The sequence below is a fragment of the Setaria italica genome, chromosome VIII (assembly GCF_000263155.2).
Source record: "Setaria italica strain Yugu1 chromosome VIII, Setaria_italica_v2.0, whole genome shotgun sequence".
NCBI classification, from domain to species: Eukaryota; Viridiplantae; Streptophyta; class Magnoliopsida; order Poales; family Poaceae; genus Setaria; species Setaria italica.
Window position 1 is genome coordinate 36,224,265 of NC_028457.1, and position 22,388 is coordinate 36,246,652.

At 42.4% G+C, this 22,388-nt stretch overlaps 1 protein-coding gene across 1 annotated transcript; it reads left to right on the top strand.

Moving 5' to 3' along the window:
* The first annotated feature begins 18,095 nt into the window (after positions 1 to 18,095).
* LOC101766889 (laccase-15) lies at positions 18,096 to 22,388 on the top strand. Its single transcript, XM_004980745.4, has 6 exons — positions 18,096 to 18,242; positions 18,370 to 18,521; positions 18,784 to 19,031; positions 19,410 to 19,532; positions 19,619 to 20,620; positions 22,102 to 22,388. The coding sequence occupies exons 1-6, from the start codon at positions 18,141 to 18,143 to the stop codon at positions 22,260 to 22,262; spliced, it is 1,788 nt and encodes a 595-aa protein (XP_004980802.1). The 5' UTR covers positions 18,096 to 18,140; the 3' UTR covers positions 22,263 to 22,388.

Sequence of the window (22,388 nt, forward strand, 5' to 3'; positions counted from 1 at the left end):
ACATGCACGGGATGCGTATGCTTTACGCCTTTACCAGTTGGTTACCACGCCACAGCCGTTTGACGGTTTGAGATCTTATATTCTACTAGGTAATCTCTAAGACTAAGGGACCGTTTGATAACGTTAACTCGAATGTTTGATGCTAATTAGGAAGATTAAACATAAGCTAATTACCAAATTAATAGCACAATCCTTAAGCTAAATCACGAGATAAATTTATTAAACCTAATTAATCCATCATTAGTGAATGATTACTGTAGCATCACATTGTCAAATTATAGACTAGGTAGGCTTAATAGATTCTTCTGGCGATTTAGTCTGGGGGTTGTGCAATTAATTTTGTAATTAGCCTATGTTTAATACTTCTAATTAGTATCAAACATCCGATGTGACAGGGTTAAAGTTTAGCCCCTCTCTTCCCAACACCCCTAAGATACATCTAGTCGTACCTCTATTATTGAACATCTAGTCGTACCTCTATTATTGAACATTTTATTTGCAAACATATACAGTAGAGTAGTTGTTTAATTATGAGTCTTTCTGAACCACAGTTGATGCCCTTAAATGCCGTAGATCAGATCCCACATCTTGACGAAATTCTAGATGCCTTACTTTTATAATAAGTACAGCATCGAAATCAAGAAACAGGCACGGCTGTTCCTTGCTACTGGGCCAATATTAGTGGCATATTACTACATGCTCACGTGATCGAAGCTGTGCAGGACCAATACAAAGGGCGGGAAAAAAGAGAAGGAAGCAAATCATACAAGACTTGGCCACCATCTGCGTCTACTTATCATGAGTCCAAGATGGCCTAAGAGATGATCATGAGGACGATGGGAGACTCTCCAAATGGTGGACCTAGGTGGTCCAGGTGGGCCATGCCATACCCTAAATTCAGCCCACCTACCCTACAAGCAATGCGCACGAGACCAATCGATGCGAGCACCGGCGGTGCTGCGAGTGCACGGCCATACGGCGAAGTGACCACGCCTGGGAGCACCGCTGCCATGCTCGACTGTCGTGGGCACTCCGCCGAGGCGATTGAGGAGCATATAGGGCTTGTTTCTTTTCTTGCAATGTCAACGGTGGGTAATTTACAAATACATGTATAGGAGTGCGCTGGTCCATTTTTTTGTCTTAATGGTGGTGTCCTTTATTATTTTCATTCAAAATATATCCGCTTTGTTCTGGTGAGGGACAGTGTGGGGTGAATTTTCCATGCAAAGAATGTTACCCCATCTATTAAAAAACGTAGGTCATTTTTGTTTTATACTAAGTCAAACTCCTTTAATTTCAACCATGTTTATAGAGAAATGTATTAACTTATACAACACCAAATAAAAACATCACAATACATATATTCATGGTGCATTTAGGGAAACTAATTTATGTTGTAGATGTTTGTGCAGTTTCCTATAAACTTAGTCAAACTTTGAAGAATTTTACTTATGACAAAGCTAGTAACATCTATATTTTGGATTGGATAGTAGTAATCATCTTCCACAAACAAATGTCAGTATAAATTTTGGGATTTTTTTAAAAAAAAAGAGAAAACAAGGCAACAATAAGAATGGTTGGCCTGACGGGAGTTCTAAATTAGCAAACAAATGTACTTAGAATCTTGAATTTTTATGTGGGAAAAATGTGGGAATAATCACCAACTTTGATTTCTGTAAAGAAAAATAGTTATGTACAACAGTTAAATAGGACAAGAGAATGTCAGATTACATGGACGAGAAGGTCTTTAACGGCCTGATCCATTGGGCCATATCCTTGTGTCCCCTCGTCTTCCTTGTTTCCATTGGGCCATATCCTTGTGTCCCCTCGTCTTCCTTGTTTCCATTGGGCCATATCCTCCTCAGTAAATTATCTTAAGTGTTAATTATATAAGTGTAAATTATCTAGTTTAGGATGGCTGAGGACCTGAGGAAGAAGAGGGGACACAACTACCACAAGGATGAAGGTCATGGCAGCGTATGGACCAAGATATAGCTTTCTCATCTTCACTTTTTCTCACTCCTGTGCATTGTGCAGCTACACCTCTGCATCAATCTAGGAGGGCCTCGAGACACATTCTTATATTTTTGGTTGCCCTCAAAGTCTTCCACTATCGGTAAACAGAATTTCTCTGATGGTGAAGACACGACAGGAAAATTGATTCTGTTGATGAACTCATAGGAAAATCGGACAGGTGTAGCTTGACAGGTAAGATGGAATTTGCATGTCGCTTCATCTATAGAAATATAGTTCCCCTTTTGATTTCTACTGATTGTAAAATTGGTGCTCTTCTAGTCTTAATATTTTTCCCAGTCAACAGAACCCAACAAAGAGAATATCATTCGGAATGTCAGCTCCCAGCCACCCATATAATCTATCGGTTTTCTGCTGACAGGGAAAATTGAATTGCAAACAGCACTAAGCTGAATCTAATTTTATAAAAATGCCACATTTTTCAGTCATACAAAGACTATTTAAATTTGTTTCTTGCACACACCGGAGTTGATTCAAATGATTTTATCAACATAACCAGAACATACTTGCACATTATAGCATATACAAACATGACAGTCCACATGTTCAGCTGTGATAAACTTAGTGCCGTTGTGTTAGCTTGAATAGGAAACACAGCCATTAGTAACAACCAGAACCCTAGGATGATCATCACTATCCTGAAGCGGACATTATATAATTTACACTTAAGTTTGCAGAGCAAACTAAACTAGACACAATTGCAAACGGTGAACAGCTGGAGTCTCCAAGCACTGTGCGAGAAACGATTTGCGCTGGCACGTCGAAATTAGTGTGCTGGCGGGTGGAATTGGCACCCGCCAGCACAACACTACTTGGAAAAATTGGCTCTAGTACTGGTCCCAAAACCCCCTCTAGTACCGGTTGTACAACCAGTACTGGCAGGGGGGTCCTTTAGTACCGGTTGAAATAACCATTACTACCAACCGGTACTAAAGGGTCTGCCACGCCGCGCACGGGGGCAGCCCCATTAGTACCTGTTGGTATTCCCGACTAGTACTAATTTTTTTCCTTTCTTTTATTATTTTCTATTTCTTTATTCTATATTCGTATTTTGTATTTATTTTCTTTACGTATACTAGTTCTAATATGCTAATATATGTAAAGTTTTATTTTATCTTTAATATAACATTTGAGGTAATATTATATATATACATATTGTGCATACACATATCGTATTTACTATTCTGAACCCGACTCTGGAGGGTGCACTAGATTAGATCCGTCAATTATGAAACTCCGCCGCAGGATTTGAAACCTCCTCCAGAAGAAATCCACATAATTGTTCTTGTATTGCCCTGAAAACTTCATTATCTATGAGTTTTTCCTTCCTGGTCCTTATCTATGTCATTGGCAAATGAATTAGAAATAATTAACCTAAATGTTTTTTAACAATTGAAACTTTTTTGAAGTACAAGAAAATAAATTGAAATTCTCAATCTAATTTTTCTAAGTATATACACATGGATTGGTTTTTAAAGTATAAGCATATGAATTGAAATACTTAATTTAATTTTTCTAAGTACATACACATGGAATTGTTTTCGAAGTATAAGAATATGAATTGAAGTACTTAATCTAATTTTTCTAAGTATATACACATGGATTGGTTTTTTGCAGTATAAGCATATGAATTGAAATACTTAATCTAATTTTTCTAAGTATATACACATGGATCAGTTTTTGAAGTATAAGCATATGAATTGAAATATTTAATCTAATTTTTCTAAGTATATACACATGGATTGGTTTTTGAAGTATAAACATTTGAATTGAAACACATAATCTAATTTTTCTAAGTATATACACTTGGATTGGTTTTTGAAGTATGAGAAAATAAATTTAAATACTTAATCTATTTTTCTAAGTATATACACATGATTTGATTTTTAAAGTACAAGAAAATGAATTGAAATACTTAATCTAATTTTTTTAAGTATATATGCATGATTTGGTTTTTGATGTACAAGAAACTGGATTGATTTTTGAAGAATATACACATGAACTAATTTATTGTTGACAATTTTGTATACGTATGGTTAATTGGTGTTTGGTGATACAGTTTGGACCCATCAAGGAGTGGATGTAATTGTTGTAGAACCACCCAAATTAACCTAGTTAAAGTGTACTCAACTTTGCCTCACATGCGAACCGATACTTTAAGCAAGTCAATATGGTAGTCTGTCGAGTTATACCCGATAAACCACTTGTCTCTGATCGAAACAAAGCATACTCACACGAAGGTGAGTTCAGAGATTACAACAATCTAGTAGATTAAAACATAGGTCCCACTTTAATTATTACACCACAATAGTTCAAAAGTGCATAAAGTAAACTTGTTTAGAGTTTAAGCAGCGGAAATAAAACGATAACTAGATGTTGAAGCAGCAATGTCACGGTGAAGCCTGCCATGGCATCAGTTACCATGATCCTCGCTGACCGATGATGGGTCCCACTCGACCATCCAACGCATAGGGAGCTAGGTTGGCCAAGTCAAACTAGTAGCACATTCATCGACGTCTACCACACTACCTGAAAACAAAGCCACAAGCAAGGCTGAGTATACTAATACTTAGCAAGACATAACCGTTGGGTGGTAACTACTCCACCAACTTCTAGACATGCAAGGCTTTTTGGCTAAGGGGTTTGTTTTCGCCAAAAACAACTAAGATAAGTCCTTACTTTCAAATTTTAGCATCACGTTCTAGTTAATTAGCCATGCTAGGTGAGCACCTGTTCTAAGCAAACAAGTTGAGCAAATATTTTATTCCAAACATCATCATTAAGATAACCATTCTCAGTTCCATTCTTACTCAGTGAAGCATAGTGATCAAGCAGTCTCAAACTATGAGAGGCAGATGATTCGAATTGAGTTTTTAAACCTTGCAAGGTGAACCTAACCCCACGACATTGCATACCATGATGGGTCCACACATGTCAGCCGTCCCCATCAATCCCTAGGCATGTGGTCGGGCTCACTTCCCTTGGATACAATGCCCCACGGTCCTAGAACGTCGCCGTACTGTGACTGCACTTGTACCCAGATGTTGCACCATGGGAACCGAGTTCCAGAGATAGTGGGGAGGTACGCCCACATCCCAGTTCAATCAAGTACTAGACTTCCCTATCCCATACTAGGGTGTGAGATTAGTACTTTCAAACACTTGACCACAATCACCGTCACATTTCAACCTTAGCACATTTTCTTTGCTAGACAGACGGGGCAATCCACACATTCAGACCAAATACCTGGTCCCACAAGTCATCCTTATGGTTGTAGCATAAGTAAGCAAATAACACCTATAACTTGTGAGTGATAAGAAATCACTCGACTTTTACCGAGTCCTTATTTAGCATTGCAACTACTTAGCCTATCATGATAGTGTTCAAACATAGGTACCTGAGATCATGCAACTAAGTTTTCAATCAACTCCTATGAACGCAAATGCACAAACATAAGTAGCTTAGATATTGCATGAACTTAAAATCAGGTTTATGCTCCGGGGCTTGCCTTCCTGATCTAGGTTAGTGGGGAGCTTGTTGGAAGCCTCGCTAGGGTCTTGCTCGGCCTCAACTTGATGCAGCTCTGCGGGTGTCTCCTTGGTCGTCTGAGCAGCTCGTAAGTCCTCTCTGTGAGATTTGCTTCTACACGAGATGCATATGCAATAATTCAAGTTTCACGATTTCATATGCAGGATGCATACATATATTATTGCAGAAGTGTAATGCTTACAACGAACACATGCACCTTGACAAGATTTAAACTTAAATTCTTCATAAGGTAAAGTGATTTTGTGTTTTAAAACCTAGGTTTGACTTGATGGTGATTGTGTACATATATAAAGTGAATTTCTTTTAAACTTCTAAAAAGGAAGATGGGGTTACTCTAGGGTTGATCAAAGTTCATTTGGAAAGTTATCCTGTTTCTAAATTTCTTAGCAACCTAGATGTACATTTCCCATTCTACCCTCTTATTCAATATTTATTTTTCTTCCATTTATCTAGCCCTAACTTTCAAAAATTGATTCTGGTTGCATCAAGTAAGATATGGCTATGAAAATTTTACAGAAGCTTCTTAATTCATCAGTGAGCTACTGTAAATTTTTGGGACTCATTTGACCTCTACAAAAATCAATAAAAATAAAACAACACCCTATGGCAGATTTCATGGAACTATTTTTAACTCAAGTTACAGTCGCAGTTTGGCTCTGATATTTTTACAGTGCGGTCTCTAGGTTCAATAGAGGTTAGTGTAATTTTTCCATGATTTAATAAGAAGGACATCTATTTTCCATATATTAAGTGTATTAAACCATGTCTCAACAGGAACTAATATTTTTCCTAGGGAAATATTTGTATCAAGAACTCAACAAAAGTTGCTTTGCATTTTTGCCTATTTTCTTCCATTTATAGTGTAAATAGTAAGATTAAGCCTTGCATTTCATCATTTGACTGAAACTAGTGTGTTCAACATCTATACTAGAACAGGTAAAGTAACAGAGGTGGATTTGCCTTTTTATCATTTTTGTGTGATTTATAGTGCACTTATTGGCTTAAACAGCAAATAAATCCCAAATGGAAATCTAAAATAGTGACAGGTCCAAAACTTTTTTTCAATGGAACTACTCATCATCTAGATTCTAACAAAGTTGGATTTGTATTTTTAGCATTTTTCTACAATTTACTATGCATTTCCAAAGTTCAGCTGATTTAATCCAAATAACACAGAAAACGTTAAACTCATTTTTGCAAAGGGCCCCTTAAAAATTTTAAACATTCGTGGATAGGTCCTAGATTTTTACATGCTAGCCCTCAGAAAGAAAGAGGACCTTGCAATGTGGTCCTCGAGCTTGCCGCCGGTGTTTCGGCGGAAAATCCGGTGAGCTTCGGTGAGGATAGGGTCGGGGGAGGGGTTAGGCGTGATGAGGGGCTCACAACGAAGAGGTGCGTTGAAAGAAGCACGGATGGAGGAGGTCTGACAGTGGTGGTTTGCGGTTGTGCTTCGGGCGCAGCGGTAGGGAGTTGTTTCCGGCATTGGCGGTGAGGAAGCAGGGCAGGCAGGGGCTCAGGGAGCATTGGTAGGGTGTGCGTGATGCACCTGTAGGCTCAACGGGCGGCGGGGATGGCCGGAGGGGCAAGCTCCACGGTGAGGAGCACTGGTGGCGCAACTAGGGCTCTGGCGTGGGGAAAACCTTGCGCGTGCGCCGGCGAGATGGGAAGTGCAGGCTTTAATAGGCTAGGAGGGGCGCAAGGGGAGCTCAAGGCGCCAGGATAAGCTCGGGCTGGGGTTGGGGAGTATTTGCACTGGTGGGCAATGGGGAGGAGAGGAGCGGCCCGGTGATTGGGCGGCAGAGGCATGCAGCGAGCGCAGGCGCTCAACGGTGAGTGGCGGAGGTAGATCCTTGGCATGCAGGATCATTTTGCCACGCGAGGTGAGTGGTTGGGCGTGTTGTTGCGTCATGGCAGCGAGTGGTGGAGCGGCGATGGCAGATGGCCTGCGGCAACATGGCAGCAGCGCTTTGCAGGGGCGCATGGGTGCACCGTGGTAGATTAGCTGGAGGAGGTGCACTGTAGGGTTTGGGATGTGCTCGTGAGGCCACGGGGCAAGCGTTGGGTCATGTCACACCAGCGGTTGCTCGGTGGCCTACGTGAACACCGAGGTGCTGCGTGGCGTGGCGCGACGCAGGCCACGCAGTGACTGACACTGGCGCGCATGTGCGCCACGGTGGCGTGCAAAGGCTGTGGTTTTGAAGTGATTTTGCGCACGATTTTGAATTCAAACTTTGCAAAGTTAAAATACAAAAGTTGCTGGTCAAAGTATAGGTTACAGGTTCTACAAAGGCTTTGGTATGAAATTTTGGCTAGATTTGGAGATAAAGGAATGCCAACATTGGAGGAACGCTGGTTTTAAGAAGATAGTTTGAAATTGAGCTAAGTTTGAATTTTACTAAACTTTGACCCAAATTTTCAACACTTTCCACTTCAAACTAGTGAAACCTCAAATAACAAATGTTGTTTGGTATGAAAAGTTCTAGAACTTTTATATTGGCAAAAAGTTGAGTTGTTATATAAAATTTTGAATTTACCAACTACCCCCAATTAGTGTTTTTTAAGGAATTTTGGACACAATGAATTTGAAATGTTCCCAAAACTTGGAATTTGAAATTTTGAATGTTTTATACCTTGCCAATCTAGTTTGATTATTTTTCACACTTAGTTTCTTGTTTCGCCTAGTTTGACTTTAATTTGCCCCTTTTGGTGAGTTCTCAAATTTCAATTTCATTTGTATTTCAAACATGACAAGGTTTAAGTGCTAAGTGTGATTTGAACCTTTAAACACCCCAACTAACCCTTGAAAGACACACTAAAACTAGGGATGTTATAGCCTACCCCCATTAAAAAGAATCTCGCCCTGAGATTCGAGTGAAGAAAAACTAGTGTTGTTGTGCACGTACCTCCCTGATCGAAAAGAAAACCGTGGAAGTGCTGATTGAGATACTCCTCTGTTTCCCAGGTAGCTTCATCTTCGGTATGATGGCTCCACTAAATTTTGAACATTTTCACCACTTGCCTTCGGGTTCTCCTCTCTTTACGGTCAAGGATCTTAATTGGGTATTCCACATAGGAGAGATTGGATTCTACCCATACATCTTCGTGCTCAATGATTTCAGCTGGGACTTGAACACATTTCTTAAGTTGAGACACGTGAAAGATATCATGGATAGTGGAGAGTCTATGTGGGAGCTTTACTCGGTAGGCAATTGGTCCACAAACTTCCATGATCTCATAAGGACCAATGTAGCAAGGAGCTAACTTTCCCTTTACTCCGAACCAAGTGCACCTTTAGTGGCGGAAACCCAAAGGTATACATGGTTACCAACTTCGAACTGCAGTGGTTTCCTCTTCTTGTCAAAGTAGCTCTTCTGTCTAGATTGGGCGGCCTTAAGGTTCTCTCGTATTTTACACCTGCGACCATACAAGGCCTCAAATGGTGCCATCTTCAAGCTAGCTTGGTAGTTGTTCTTGTAGGAAAACTCCGCTAACAGTAAACACTTGTCCCAGTTCTTGTCATAATGAATAACACAAGCTCATAGCATATCTTCCAAGATTTGATTTACTCTCTCTGTTTGCCCCTCTGTCTGAGGGTGATAAGTTGAGCTGCGGATGAACTTGGTGCCAAGGGCAGCTTGCAATTATTCCCTGAAACATGCCACAAATTGAGCACCTCAATCTGAGATGATCGTTTTGGGCACTCCATGCAAGGAAACAATGCGGTCCAGGTATAGCTCGGCATATTTCTATGTCGGATAGTTTGTTCAGACGGGGAGGATGTGTGCCGTCTTGACGAGCCTATTCATAATGACCCAGATGGAATCATGCTTTTGAGAGGTATTCGGCAAACCCACAATGAAATCCATGCTGATATCCTCCCACTTCTAGAAGGGTATAGGCAGCAGTTGAAGAGTACCTACTACCTTCAAGTGGTTTGCTTTCACTCTCTGGCATGTGTCGCATTCCGACACGTACTTGGAAATCTCCGCCTTCATCCCAGCCCATGAATAGAGAATTCGGAGAGGTGAATAGGTCGTGGTACATTTTGGTGCTACCAGGGTGAATAGAGAATTTGGAGAGCTGTGCCTCATCCAAAATTTGCTTTCGGAGATCGGGACTATTGGGAACAACTAGTCAGTCCTGGTACCATACCAATCCCTTCCAGTCCTATCGGAAATGCTTATAACCATCATCCTTCTGTGCTAGCTTCTTCTTGATGAGTTTTATCTCCTTGTCTTTCAGCTGTGCTAAGATGATTTGATCGTCTAGGGTGGGCTCAATGGAGATATGGCTTAGCGTGCTGTGAGGAACCATTTCCAAATTGAGCTTCCTCATCTCATGACACAAGGTCTCTACGAAATTATCTGTACAGAGACAATTGCAATGAGCCTTGCAGCTAAGAGCATCAGCAACCACATTTGCTTTTTCTGGGTGATAATGCACCTCTAGATCATAATCTTTTATCAATTCCATCCATCTTCTTTGATGCATGTTCAAGTCACTTTGGGTGAAGATGTACTTGAGACTCTTATGATCGGTATAGATATTGCGAGTACCCATCAAATAGTGTCTCCACATCTTCAGAGCATGAATTACCGCTACCAACTCTAGATCATGTGTGGGGTAATTCTGCTCATGCGGCCATAATGCTCGTGAAGCATAGGCAATGACCCAATTGTCTTGCATAAGAAAATATCCGAGTCCAGTGCGAGAAGCATCACAATAGACCTCAAATGGCTTGGTGGTGTCTGGTTGGGCTAAGACAGGTGTTGAGGTCAGTAACTTTCTTAAGGTGTGGAAAGCTTCTTCGCATTTCTCGCTCCACACAAACCTGACCCCTTTCTTTAGCAACTCGGTCATTGGCTTGGCTATCTTCAAGAAATCAGGAATGAACCGTCAGTAATAGCTTGCTAGACAAAGAAAGCTTCTGATTTGATGAACCGAAGTGGGTGGCTTCCAGTCCATCACTTCCTGCACTTTGCTTGGGTCCACTACTGTGCCTTCGCTGGATATAGTGTGTCCCAGAATTTCACACTATCTAGCCAAAATTTGCACTTGGAGAATTTGGCATATAGTTGGTGATCTCTTAGTCATTGGAGAACAATGCTCAAGCTCAGGCATGAATACCGAATTCATGAGATACATGAAATAAGCTGGAGCATTTGTAAGCCCAAAAGACATGACCAAGTACTCATACAATCCATACCGCGTAGAGAAGGCAGTCTTAGGAATGTCACATGGCTGGATCTTGATCTAATGATAACCAAATCGGAGATCGATCTTGGAGAACACTCTAGCTCTGGCAACCTGATCGAAAAGAACATCAATGCGGGGTAGAGGATACTTATTTTTTATAGTTACCACATTGAGAGGTCGGTAGTTCACGGACATCCGCAGACTATCGACTATCATCCTTCTTCTTCACAAAGAGAGCTGGGTAGCCCCAAGGTGACGTGCTTGGGCAAATAAAACCCTTCTCTACCAGTTCTTGCAACTGGGTTTTTAGCTCTGCCAGTTCCACAGGCGGCATTCGGTACGGTATCTTGGATATCGGTGCTATGCCTGGTTGCAGCTCTATGGAAAACTCAATGTTCCTGTCTGATGGCATTCCTAGCAAGTTATCCGGAAACACATCGGCATACTCACATACCACTGGAATATCCTCTATCCAGAACTCAATTGCTAGTAGGCACAAGAATTTACGCACTCTCAGGTTGGTAGGTGCAGGGTGGCTGGCCCATGTGTAGGTGAGTTTATGTGACAGCCCGTGTTGCAATATCTAGGGTGACTTTGTGTCGAGTCATCCAATCCATTCCTAGAATTATGTCTATCCCTTCCAAACCCAGATTGGTTTTAAAAACCGTATTACCCATCTTGAGTGGTACAAGGCGGTTAATCTGATTTGACCCAACTTTGCCACCCGGTGTGGAGATCATATATTATCACTTAGTGTGATGGAACTCCAGTGCACATTTACTACCAAACCTCGTCCCAATAAAGCTATGCGAAGCACCCGAATCAAATAAAATAAGGGCAGGTTGATTGTGGATAGAAAAGGTACCCATCATCACTGTTGCGCCCTCTAGAAGATCTGCAAGGTTGGTGAAGTTCAGCCTTCCTTGCCTGACTTTCCCTTAATGTTCCTGTTCAAACTCTGCCATTGACTCTAGTTCCTATTCTGCAGGTAGTCCTTTGCAAAGTGGCCCAAACTCCCACAAGTAAAACAATGGTTCTTGTTGTTCGGGCGAAGTGGCAGTGGAGCATTGGGCCTTGGGCCTTGCTGTGGGAATCCTAGGAAGCGAGGAGCTCCCTACTGCTGTGGTGGTCGGATTACCCATCGGCCCTACTGCGAAGTCCTCTGAGGAACTCACGGTGGAACCAGTGTGAACTTCTACGAGGGGGCACTAGGAGATGGCATCGGACCTTCCTCAGGGCCATGATGCAGTCCTCCTAGGAGATGGCCAGATTTACCAGCTCATTGAAGGTGTTTACCTTCATAGGGTTCAGTCTCTCCCGGAGCTTGAGACTTAGGCCTCGGCGGAAATGATCCCGCTTCTTCTCATCCGTGTCGGCATGATATCCGGTGTACTGACATAGGTCATTGAAGGCCTGGGCATACTACAGCACATTGTGTGTGCCCTAGGTCAACGTGAGGAACTCGTTCAACTTCCTCTCTAGCAGATCGTCAGGGACGTGATGTGCCCTGAAGGCGGTCTTGAACTCCTCCCACGTCACCATGTCGTCAGTGGGCCATGCTGCATGGTAGTGGTCCCACCATAACCATGCAGATCTGCGCAGCTGCTGGGCTGCGAAATTTGCCTTGTTCTCATCGTGGCAAGGTGAGGTGAGGAGCATGAACTTGGACTTGACCATGCGAATCCAGGAGTTGGCATCGAGCGGCTCCTCTGTCTTGTGGAACAGAGGGGGCTGGGTGCCGAGAAAGTCCTCGTAGCTAGCCACACGACGATGGTGGTCATTCCTCCCACCATGTGGCTTCTGCTGCTGCTGGCCTTGGACGATGTGCCGCAGCAACTCCGTCTGAGCGGCGAGTATTGCCTCCATTAAAGGTGGGGGAGGTGGTGGCGGCGGTGGTGTCTGCTGGCCACTACCACTTGGAGCAAAGCCGGAAGGGTTCTAGTGGGTTCCGTGCATCATCTACAAGAGTGAACCTTTTCCAATAGTCACACAATCTTAAGCTTGGTCATAAGCAAATGAAACAAGGTACATCATGTCTGGAATGTAAAAGTTCATCACACAGTCAAGATATTGTAGGCAGAAAACTGCTGCCTGAAAGAGGATTTACATCTCCTGATTCAAACATCCACAAATCTTCATCTTTGGTCAGTGAGTAGCAAATTTTGTATATTACAACTTTGATATTCAACTCAGAGACCAAAACGAAGGTTAGCAAGGTCAAAATGCTTCATTTAGTCAGGTCTTTCCTGGCTGTTTTTCAGCAAGCTGAGCCGCAGAGTTTCGCTCATAACTCGAGTTTGGTAAGCCAAAAAGGGCTGAAATTTACGAGCAGTTAGAGTAAGAAACTTTGCACAACTTTGGTATTCAAGTCACAAATTAGAAGTGAACAGAATTACCTAACTTATGGGGATTACAACATCGACAATGTTTGTAAGCACAACCATAACCCAAGTCACATTTGTAGCACATGCTACACAAAAGAATACTCAACTCAAGGCTAGCCTATTACATCACCAACCAAAATTAGGCTACGCCGAGGAGTATGAAAGACCAACTCTAAACACATCTAGAAATTGTCAAGGTCATTGACGGAGGCAATACTGATCATGGGAGAGTGGGCTGCCCATGATGGTGGCTGTGGCGCTGCACTCTCAAAGTCCATGCTGCAGAAACCCTCTATCTCCTCGGGGTCCTCCTCCTCCATGTCCTCGGGAGGTGCCTACATGGTGGCCTGCTCCTGGTGGTGCATCGCAAGGTGCTCATTGTCATCAGCCAACTCCATGTCAAGGTCATCAATCTGCTCTGCCAACATATCCATGTCAGCCTCCTGATCCTCTAACTCCTACTGCAACTCACTAAACTTGGTTTCCAACTCTGTGACCTGTATGCCCTTGCTGATCAACTCCACGGACAAGGCGGTCATCTCTCGCCTAGTCTCAGTGAGTGCTATCTTGTTGGCCTGAGCCAGTTCTATCAAACTTGCCATAGCCCTGCCTCAAAGATCGTTCAGCCGGTACAAGGCGTTCATGCACCTGGCTGAAGTGAAGATGGTCTGCTGCGGACAAAAGAAACCCAACAGCTCCATGTTCTCCATCCTATCGATCCACATAGCATCACCCCTATCTCGTGCTGGAAATAACCCAATGGGATCCAAGGCTATCTCCGTAGGGTGCTGCTGGCAAAACAAAGTCAGACCCTCAAGAGCTGCTGACTCCCACGTGTCGTCTAGGTGGTACCCAACTGTCACCACCTCAAGGTGTGGCCAGTCCAGGTGGTACACTGCAGCTTGGGACTCTGTACTCCTCATACTCTCTGCCCGAGTAGCGAGGTGGGGAAGTGTACCTGAACGCACGTAGAGTGTCCCACAAGATGGAAGGGAAACCCTCCCAGTGGAGGCATTTAGAGTGCACACTCCCATCCATGTTCACAACAACATAGACCAGATCAGCCATTTGGAGAACAAAAAGAAAGCGAGAAGGTGTGAGAACTAGATAATCACTTAGCAAAAACCCAAAACAGATTTCTGAAAAGTTAGAGAAATATCCATAACTCAAAAAGTAACCATCCAAAAATACTCAAACTTTACTAGAAGATTCTGTAGATAGTTGGTTACAAGTTTGGTATTCAAGGTTCTCGCTGAAACAGATCCTAAGAAGGTGATAAACTCAGATTCTCACAGTATGGTTCATTATGGAATTTCAGGGACAGTGCAAGACAAAACAGATCATAACTCCCAAACGACTTACCCAACATTTTTGAAATTTTACCAGAAGGTTTTCAGCTAAGTGTTTAAAAATTTGGTTTTTAAGGTGCTAGACAGAAACCAAATATAAGGGGGTCGAAAAATTAAAATCCTAACAGGTGTGCGGTCTGGATTTTTAGCAAGTAGTTGGTTACCAAGTTAAGCATATCTCAAGATCCACTTGGTAAAATTTTATGAAATTTTACCAGCATGTTACTTAGAAAGTTTTACACAACTTTCTTATAGGATGTTTCTGGAGCAAACAAAAGTTACCAGCTCAAAAGATTTTAACAAGACAAGCACAGCTGAAAATTAGTCAGCTAGATAATCCTTAGTAAACCATAAAAGATTTGGTGAGAACTTTCATAGGTTAACATGAACTTAAGCAAGGTTGATTTATACTTTTATGTTGCAATTTGAACACGATGCATGCACATCCTATTCGTCCTCACAAAACAACAATTGCCAAAAGTTTTGGACTTATGGGCTTAGTGCCGGTGGCAAGGCAACAATTCCGGCTCTCACTTCTAATAACTAGTCGAATTTTTCTTTCCGTCATTAACTTACGTATTCGCGGTTAGCGTACCTGCAGAAGATTTTAACCTGAACCTTTAGTGCCAGCACTCACGAAAGCGGACACATTCATTACCGTCCACTATAGGAACAACACCCCCACGATTTTCGCTGTACGGGCAACGCTCATACGCTGAGAAGCGTATCACTTTTTATGTGCCGCCATTATATTTGCATATGATGCTAGGGGCATGTGACGAAATTGCCATAACCCTGCGTCAACCTTGTTGTGCCAGAAAGTAAGTTTTTCCAACTGGTTGTACATGTGCTAGGAGTCAGTATAAGATAACTAATAGTTAATTAGCCATCTAAAAACAACCCAAAATTCCCCTAGGGCTTCTCATACTAAGTTCATCCTTAATGAACTTACGCATTTTTCAAATAAAGTTTCTTGCAAGTTTTATTCGAAAAAGCATTTAGGGCTTGTTGTTTTCTCTGGTATGCCTTTCCGGCTCTGATGATAGCTGTGGCAGAACCACCCAAATTAACCTAGCTAAAGTATACTCAACTTCGTCTCACATGTGAACCGACACTTAATCAAGTCAATCTGGTAGTCTGCCGGGTTATACCCGATAAACCACTTGTCTATGATTGAAACAAAGCATACTCACATGAAGGCGAGTCCAAAGATTACAACAATCTAGGAGATTAAAACATAGGTCCGACTTTAATTATTACACCACAATAGTTCAAAAGTGCATAAAGTAAACTTGTTCAGAGATTAAGCAGTGAAAATAAAATGATAACTAGATATCGAAGCAGCAATGTCATGGTGAAGCTTGCCATGTCATCAGTTACCACGATCCTCTCCGACCGAGGATGGGTCCCACTCGACCGTCCAACCCGGAGGAAGCTGGGTCGGCCAAGTCAAACTATCAGCATATTCATCGACGTCTACCACATTACCTGAAAACAAAGCCACAAGCAAGGCTAAGTATACTAATACTCAGCAAGACTTAACCGTCGGGTGGTAACTACTCCACCAACTTCTAGACATGGAAGGTTTTTTTGGCTAAGGGGTTTGTTTTTACCGAAAGCAACTAAGATAAGTCCTTACTTTCAATTTTTAGCATCATGTTCTAGTTAATTAGCCATGCTAAGTGAGCACCTGTTCTAAGCAAACAAGTTGAGCAAACATTTTATTCCAAGCATCATCATTAAGATAACCATTCCTAGTTACATTCTTACTTAGTGCAGTATAGTGATCAAACAGTCTCAAACTGTGAGAGGCACACAATTCGAATTGAGTTTTTAAACCTTGCAAGGTGAACCTAACCCCACGACATTGCGTACCACGACAGGTCCACACATGATTAGCCGTCCCTATCAATCCCTAGGCACAAACCGTGCGCTACAAGCACACACCTAAGTCAAGTCAATTGAGCAAATTTTACCATCTCTATGGCCTCAAAAGTAATACTAATTCTGAACTATCTTTTTTCCCACAAAAGTAAATTGTTACTTACACATGACCTGATTACGTTGGGATGTTATAAGCACAGCACATCTAGCCACATGCAACAATGAATGCTCATATATAATATCACATACCTATATATAGATGCAAGAAAAAGAAAGATAAACGAATCATCAGTGACATCGGGTCACGTTCTTTGTCAACGCACGCAGTCACATGCAATAATTAATCAACGTTCTTATCATGTATTATATAGACATGTAAGAATTAAGCCTTTGGATGACCCGCATCCCAAACCATGCAATGTATGTGTAAAGGTTGAGTGAAAGACTAATTAAGGTCGCCATGCTGGGGCTGCGTGGATTGGTGAAGGATTAGTTGTTGCTAGCCTTGGATTAATCGGAATCTTTATGCGGATCCCACCGTATGGGGAATCTTTATGCGAATGCTAATTAGATAGATCATTTGTCAGGTTGGGTCGGGTTCGCATCAGGTTCTTTCGGGTTTTGGGTAAAAAATTGGCCCGCGCCGGACCCGTGCTGACAATCGGGTCGGATTTTTGGCCCGCGCTCGACACATCACATGGTTGGGTTAGGTCGCGTTCCGATTTTTGTGTGCAACTTTCGGGTTGGGTTAGATTTTTGTGCCCAACCCATGATTTAGATCGGGTCATAAATATCAGCCCGCGCCCACCCAACATATTGAACGGGTTGGGTCGGTTGGAGTTTTTTCAGGTGGGTCGGGTCGGGTGAGCCACGATCAGGTCTAATGCTAATACATCTGTAATCCGATTACGCATTGTGAGTACTATTTTTGTCGCTATTTGCACTTTTGAGTATTTTGCATGGCACATCATACACCTTGCTTACGAGGACATGAATCCTAATTGTATACAACTAACTATATACATGTGTATAAGCAGATTGCATATATCCTTCCCTAATACTAAAAACCTACCGTTTGGGGGATTTTGGAGATGAGATTCGTCTCCAATAGATTGCCAACCTCTTCCTCCGTACCAAAATTTCTTTGGCAACTACAAAAAAACTCAGCTCCTCTACCCTTAATGTAGGGGAATGTGACGCTCTCCCCTATCGACAATTGACCATGGCGCGCAGAAATTTCCGCTCCGCCTGGCAACATCACTCGGCCATGAAAGCTGCCGTCGAGGAGTGCCGACAAACCCATCCGCAAGATGCCTACCTCTTTCTGTCTTTCTTGATTGTAGGCAAAATAATATGTTGGTTCGATAGGAAGAAATTAATCTACCTCATATTAAATGCACATGTTTTTGGACACTGAACTTTTGGCTCACCAATTCGCTCAAAATCAAAGACAATCTATATATGTCTGTAAGCAGTATTACTTGTGATGCCATCTATGAACATGGCTGCAGCCAAGTCAGCTGTCTAGGGCCTTGAGAAGTATCTAGATGCCCTTGGGCATAGTGACATGGTGAATTATCTTATGTCATCGTAAGGAAAAAAAGTTAAAGAAACCATGAGTGTCTGAGATCCTTGGCTTCCTCTATAATGTCAATGCACAGACAGCTTACCTCTATCCTAATATATACGTACTACTACTTAAGAGGTACATTGTAGAGCAAATTGAGCAAGAAAATCTCATAACATGAAGGGCCGGAGACAACAAGTGGCAGCCATTGCTGCTGTCATCTTCTTCTCTTTCACAGCCCTGTCAGCGGGCACAGCCGTCGTCGAGCACACCTTTGTTGTAAGCATTCTGCTCTTCCATAATGGTTTTGGTCCAAACCATTGACGGCTTCTTATTTTGGACAATGAAACCACAACGTTTATATGTATATGCATTTTTTGATTTGTTGTAACATGTACGTATTTAGGTAAGCCAGGTGAATATGGTGCACTTGTGCAAGGATACGCTGGTCACCGTGGTGAATGGGCAGCTGCCCGGGCCGGCGATAGAGGTTACAGAGGGAGACTCCGTGGCCGTTCATGTTGTGAACAAATCACCCTACAACTTAACGATCCATTGGTAATAAACTATGTACTCCTCAATTATTCAGTTGATTCCTTTGTTCCAAAGAAAAAATCACACAAATTACAGTTCAAAGTGCAGAAATTTCACCACTAATACCGATCCAATTTGTGTATGTCAATTACTTGAAACCATATTAATTCTAGCGCCAACGATGATGTTAGTAAAAATTAGTTAGTTTCGAGTCACTTGATCATTAGACCGATTTTCCTTTTGGATTGGTCTTTTGGAATCGATTGTTTCGAGTTTCCTCTTGTAGGCATGGAGTGAAGCAGCGGCTCAACTGCTGGGCTGATGGCGTGCCGATGATTACCCAGCGCCCCGTCCTTCCAAACCAAAAATTTACATACCGTTTCGATGTTTCCGGGCAAGAAGGTACCCTGTGGTGGCATGCTCATGTCCCCTGCCTCCGTGCAACAGTGCATGGCATCTTGATCATCCGGCCAAGGCATGGAGCCATCTCTTACCCATTTCCTAAACCTCATCAGGAGATCCCCATCATTATAGGTTCGTGAATTTTCAGCATTTCACAGTCTAATACGATAAACGTCAAAATTGCACACCGTTTCTGTATACTTGACCCTGTTACAACAAAGATTTGAATATTGATGGATAGTGTCCCAACCCACATGACTTTACTGCCCCCACAGTAAGAATTCTTTTTATAAAAATGAAATGGCTCTAGCTTCTTCCACTGCACACAGACATATCCCTATAGCATTCTCATCAGAACATTAGGTGATCCAAAATAACAAGGCAAATAGTGCACAAAGAGAATCAAATAATTATAACGCAAAGTCGGAAATCTAGCTGGCATACGTTCTATACTTTTATTTCACAATGATGTGGCTGAACTATTTGCTGTTGTGTTCCTGGTAATGACAGGGGAGTGGTGGGACCTAAAGGACCTTGGACAGGTGGACAGGCACTTGAGGTATTATGTGGCTGACGATTACTTCAAAGCGTCCACAATCAATGGCAAGCTTGGAGATCTCTACAACTGCTCTGGTAATCAAACTAGTATTACACTAATACATGTCCACGTTGAAACAGTATGTTTTATCTCACTGAAGTTTCATAATTCAACTTTGAAGGCGTCGTGGAAGAAGGCTACAAGCTGGACGTGGAGCCCGGCAAGACCTACCTGCTCCGAGTACTCAATGCTGCGCTCTTCTCTGAGTACTACCTCAAGATAGCTGGGCACAAGTTCATAGTGGTTGCTGGCGATGCCAACTACGTTAGCCCCTATACGACGGACATCATCGCGATCGCTCCCGGCCAGACATTCGACGCCCTCGTGGTCGCCGATGCGTCTCCTGGAAGATACTACATGGTCGCCATGCCCAACCAGCCTCCAAAGCCCGACTATCAGAGCCCAGTCTTGCCCACTAGAGGCATACTGCACTATAGCAACGTAGCAGGAGGAAGTCGGTCCGGTGATGTTCCAATGTCACCGGAGATGCCTGACAACCACAACGATATGCTATCATTCTATTTCCATGGCAACCTTACCAGCTTGCACCACCCAAGACACCTACCAGTGCCGAAGCGAATCGATGAACGCCTATTCATAACGCTCGGGCTTGGCTCCGTTTGTCGGCAAGGCCAGTCCTGCGAGAGAGGAGCAGAGAGCGACGAGGTCATCGTTGTGGCAACCATGAATAATATATCATACGAGCTCCCCACCGTGTCGAGACCACTGCTAGAAGCCCACTACCAGAACCCCAGCAACATTGACTGGCTGCAAGAACTCCCTGATGTACCACCGCGGGTGTTCAACTTCACTGACAATTCCTTGATCCCAACAGGACCCAAGGAGGAACAGCTAGAGCCGACGTCCAAGGCTGCGTTGGCACGGCGATTCCGGTATGGAGCTGTTGTTGATGTGGTGTTCCAAAGCACGTCAATGTTGCAGAGCGAGTCCAACCCGATGCACCTGCACGGACATGACATGTTCGTGCTGGCACAGGGGAGCGGCAACTATGACATGCAAAGGGATGTGGCGAAGTACAACCTAGTTAATCCTCCACTTGTGAACACCGTGCTTGTACCACGGCTTGGATGGGTGGCTGTCCGATTTATTGCGGACAATCCAGGTACGAACATGAGTTTTACTTTCTTTGTTTTTTGCCAAAGAAGATACAATTATGTAGAACATAACAACTCTTTCTGTTTTGGCATTTGTTCGATGAATAACTGCCCTACGATACACTAGCTAGGTTTTTGTCAAGGAAGATATGACTGGTGTCCTCAACAAAAATCTCAGTTCCTTTTGGACCTGGGACTAAAGCTCTGACTCTAAATTTCGTAGTCCCTAGTCCCCGGTCTAAATTTCATAGTCCATGGAGACACCTTTAGTCCCGGTTGGTGTTACAAACCCGAACTAAAGCCTCCAAGATCTTTAGTCCCAGTTAGTATTACCAACCAGAACTAAAGATATGCCTTTATTCCCGGGTGAAAGACTCGTGACTAAAGGTTGGGACCTTTAGTCCCTAATGATTAGTCTTGGTTGGGAAAATCAAGATCTATAAGGTTTCCAACTTGGACTACCTCTGCCAGTGTACTGTTACGTAGAACATAACAACTCTTTCTATTTCAGCATTTGTTTGATGAATAACTCTCCTACGATATACTATGTTTAATGTTTGGTTGTGTATAAGTAATCAAAATGCAACATGTCAATGCAATAATTTTATTTTTTATGTCTATCACGTGTCAGGCCTCAAGTCTGTATTAAAAGTTATTCTATAAATGTTTGTAGTGCTTTTTTGTGCATCTCTGCTAGATCCTTTTGTTCTATTGGGATGTCGTTATGATCACATCATTTGTTTTAACTAATTGTTTCAAGAACCAATCCATCAATGCCCCTTTACTTTGCCGACATATAAAAATTGAAGTGATTTAGAAGAGTTATCACCTCATGGTCCGATTTTTCAAGTTTCAATGCAGCATATTTTGAGAGTACAAGTTTAGGAATCTTCAAAGAGAATAAATGTAAAGTAATAAAGGAGTAGACTTATTATCCATATAATCTTATTGACACGAAGTTCGTAAGGGGGTGTTTGGATCCCGGACTAAACTTTAGCCCCTGTCACATCGAATGTTTGACACTAATTAGAAGTATTAAACATAGGCTAATTACATAACCAATTTCACGACCCCTAGGCTAAATCGCGAGACGAATCCATTAAGCCTAATTAGTCCATGATTTGACAATATGGTGCTACAGTAAATATTTGCTAATGATGGATTAATTCGGCTTAATAGATTCGTCTCGCGATTTAGCCTAGGGGTTCTGCAATTAGTTTTGTAATTAGCTCATGTTTCGTCCTCCTAATTAGCATCCGAATATCCGATGTGACATTGACTAAATTTTAGCTTCAGGATCCAAACACCCTCTAAGTAATATATCTGCACCATTTTATAGAAGAAATATGTTGTGGTTATTGCTCTAGTACAAAATTTACTAACTTATCACTTATACTATGGATTTGTTTAGAAACACACTCATATATTTTAGTTGTAGTTGGGGTGAAGTAGAAACCCAAGATCTGATGCTCTCCTTTATGGTGTGCAGGTATATGGTACATGCATTGCCACTACGAGTTCCATCTATCAATGGGCATGATAGCATTGTTCATCGTGGAGGACGGACCAACAGCGAACACATCGCTCCCTTCACCGCCAGTGGATTTTTGGACAGATGGCAATGATAATAATGTCATGGCATATGCATAGTACTTTGGAACGAGGAAAATGAACTACCACATGTAGATGGTATCTAGACGATAACTCCAGGCATGACGGGCCTTACAGTAAAAGAAATAAACGTATGAGCTATTAGAAGATCTATTCACTTGCATT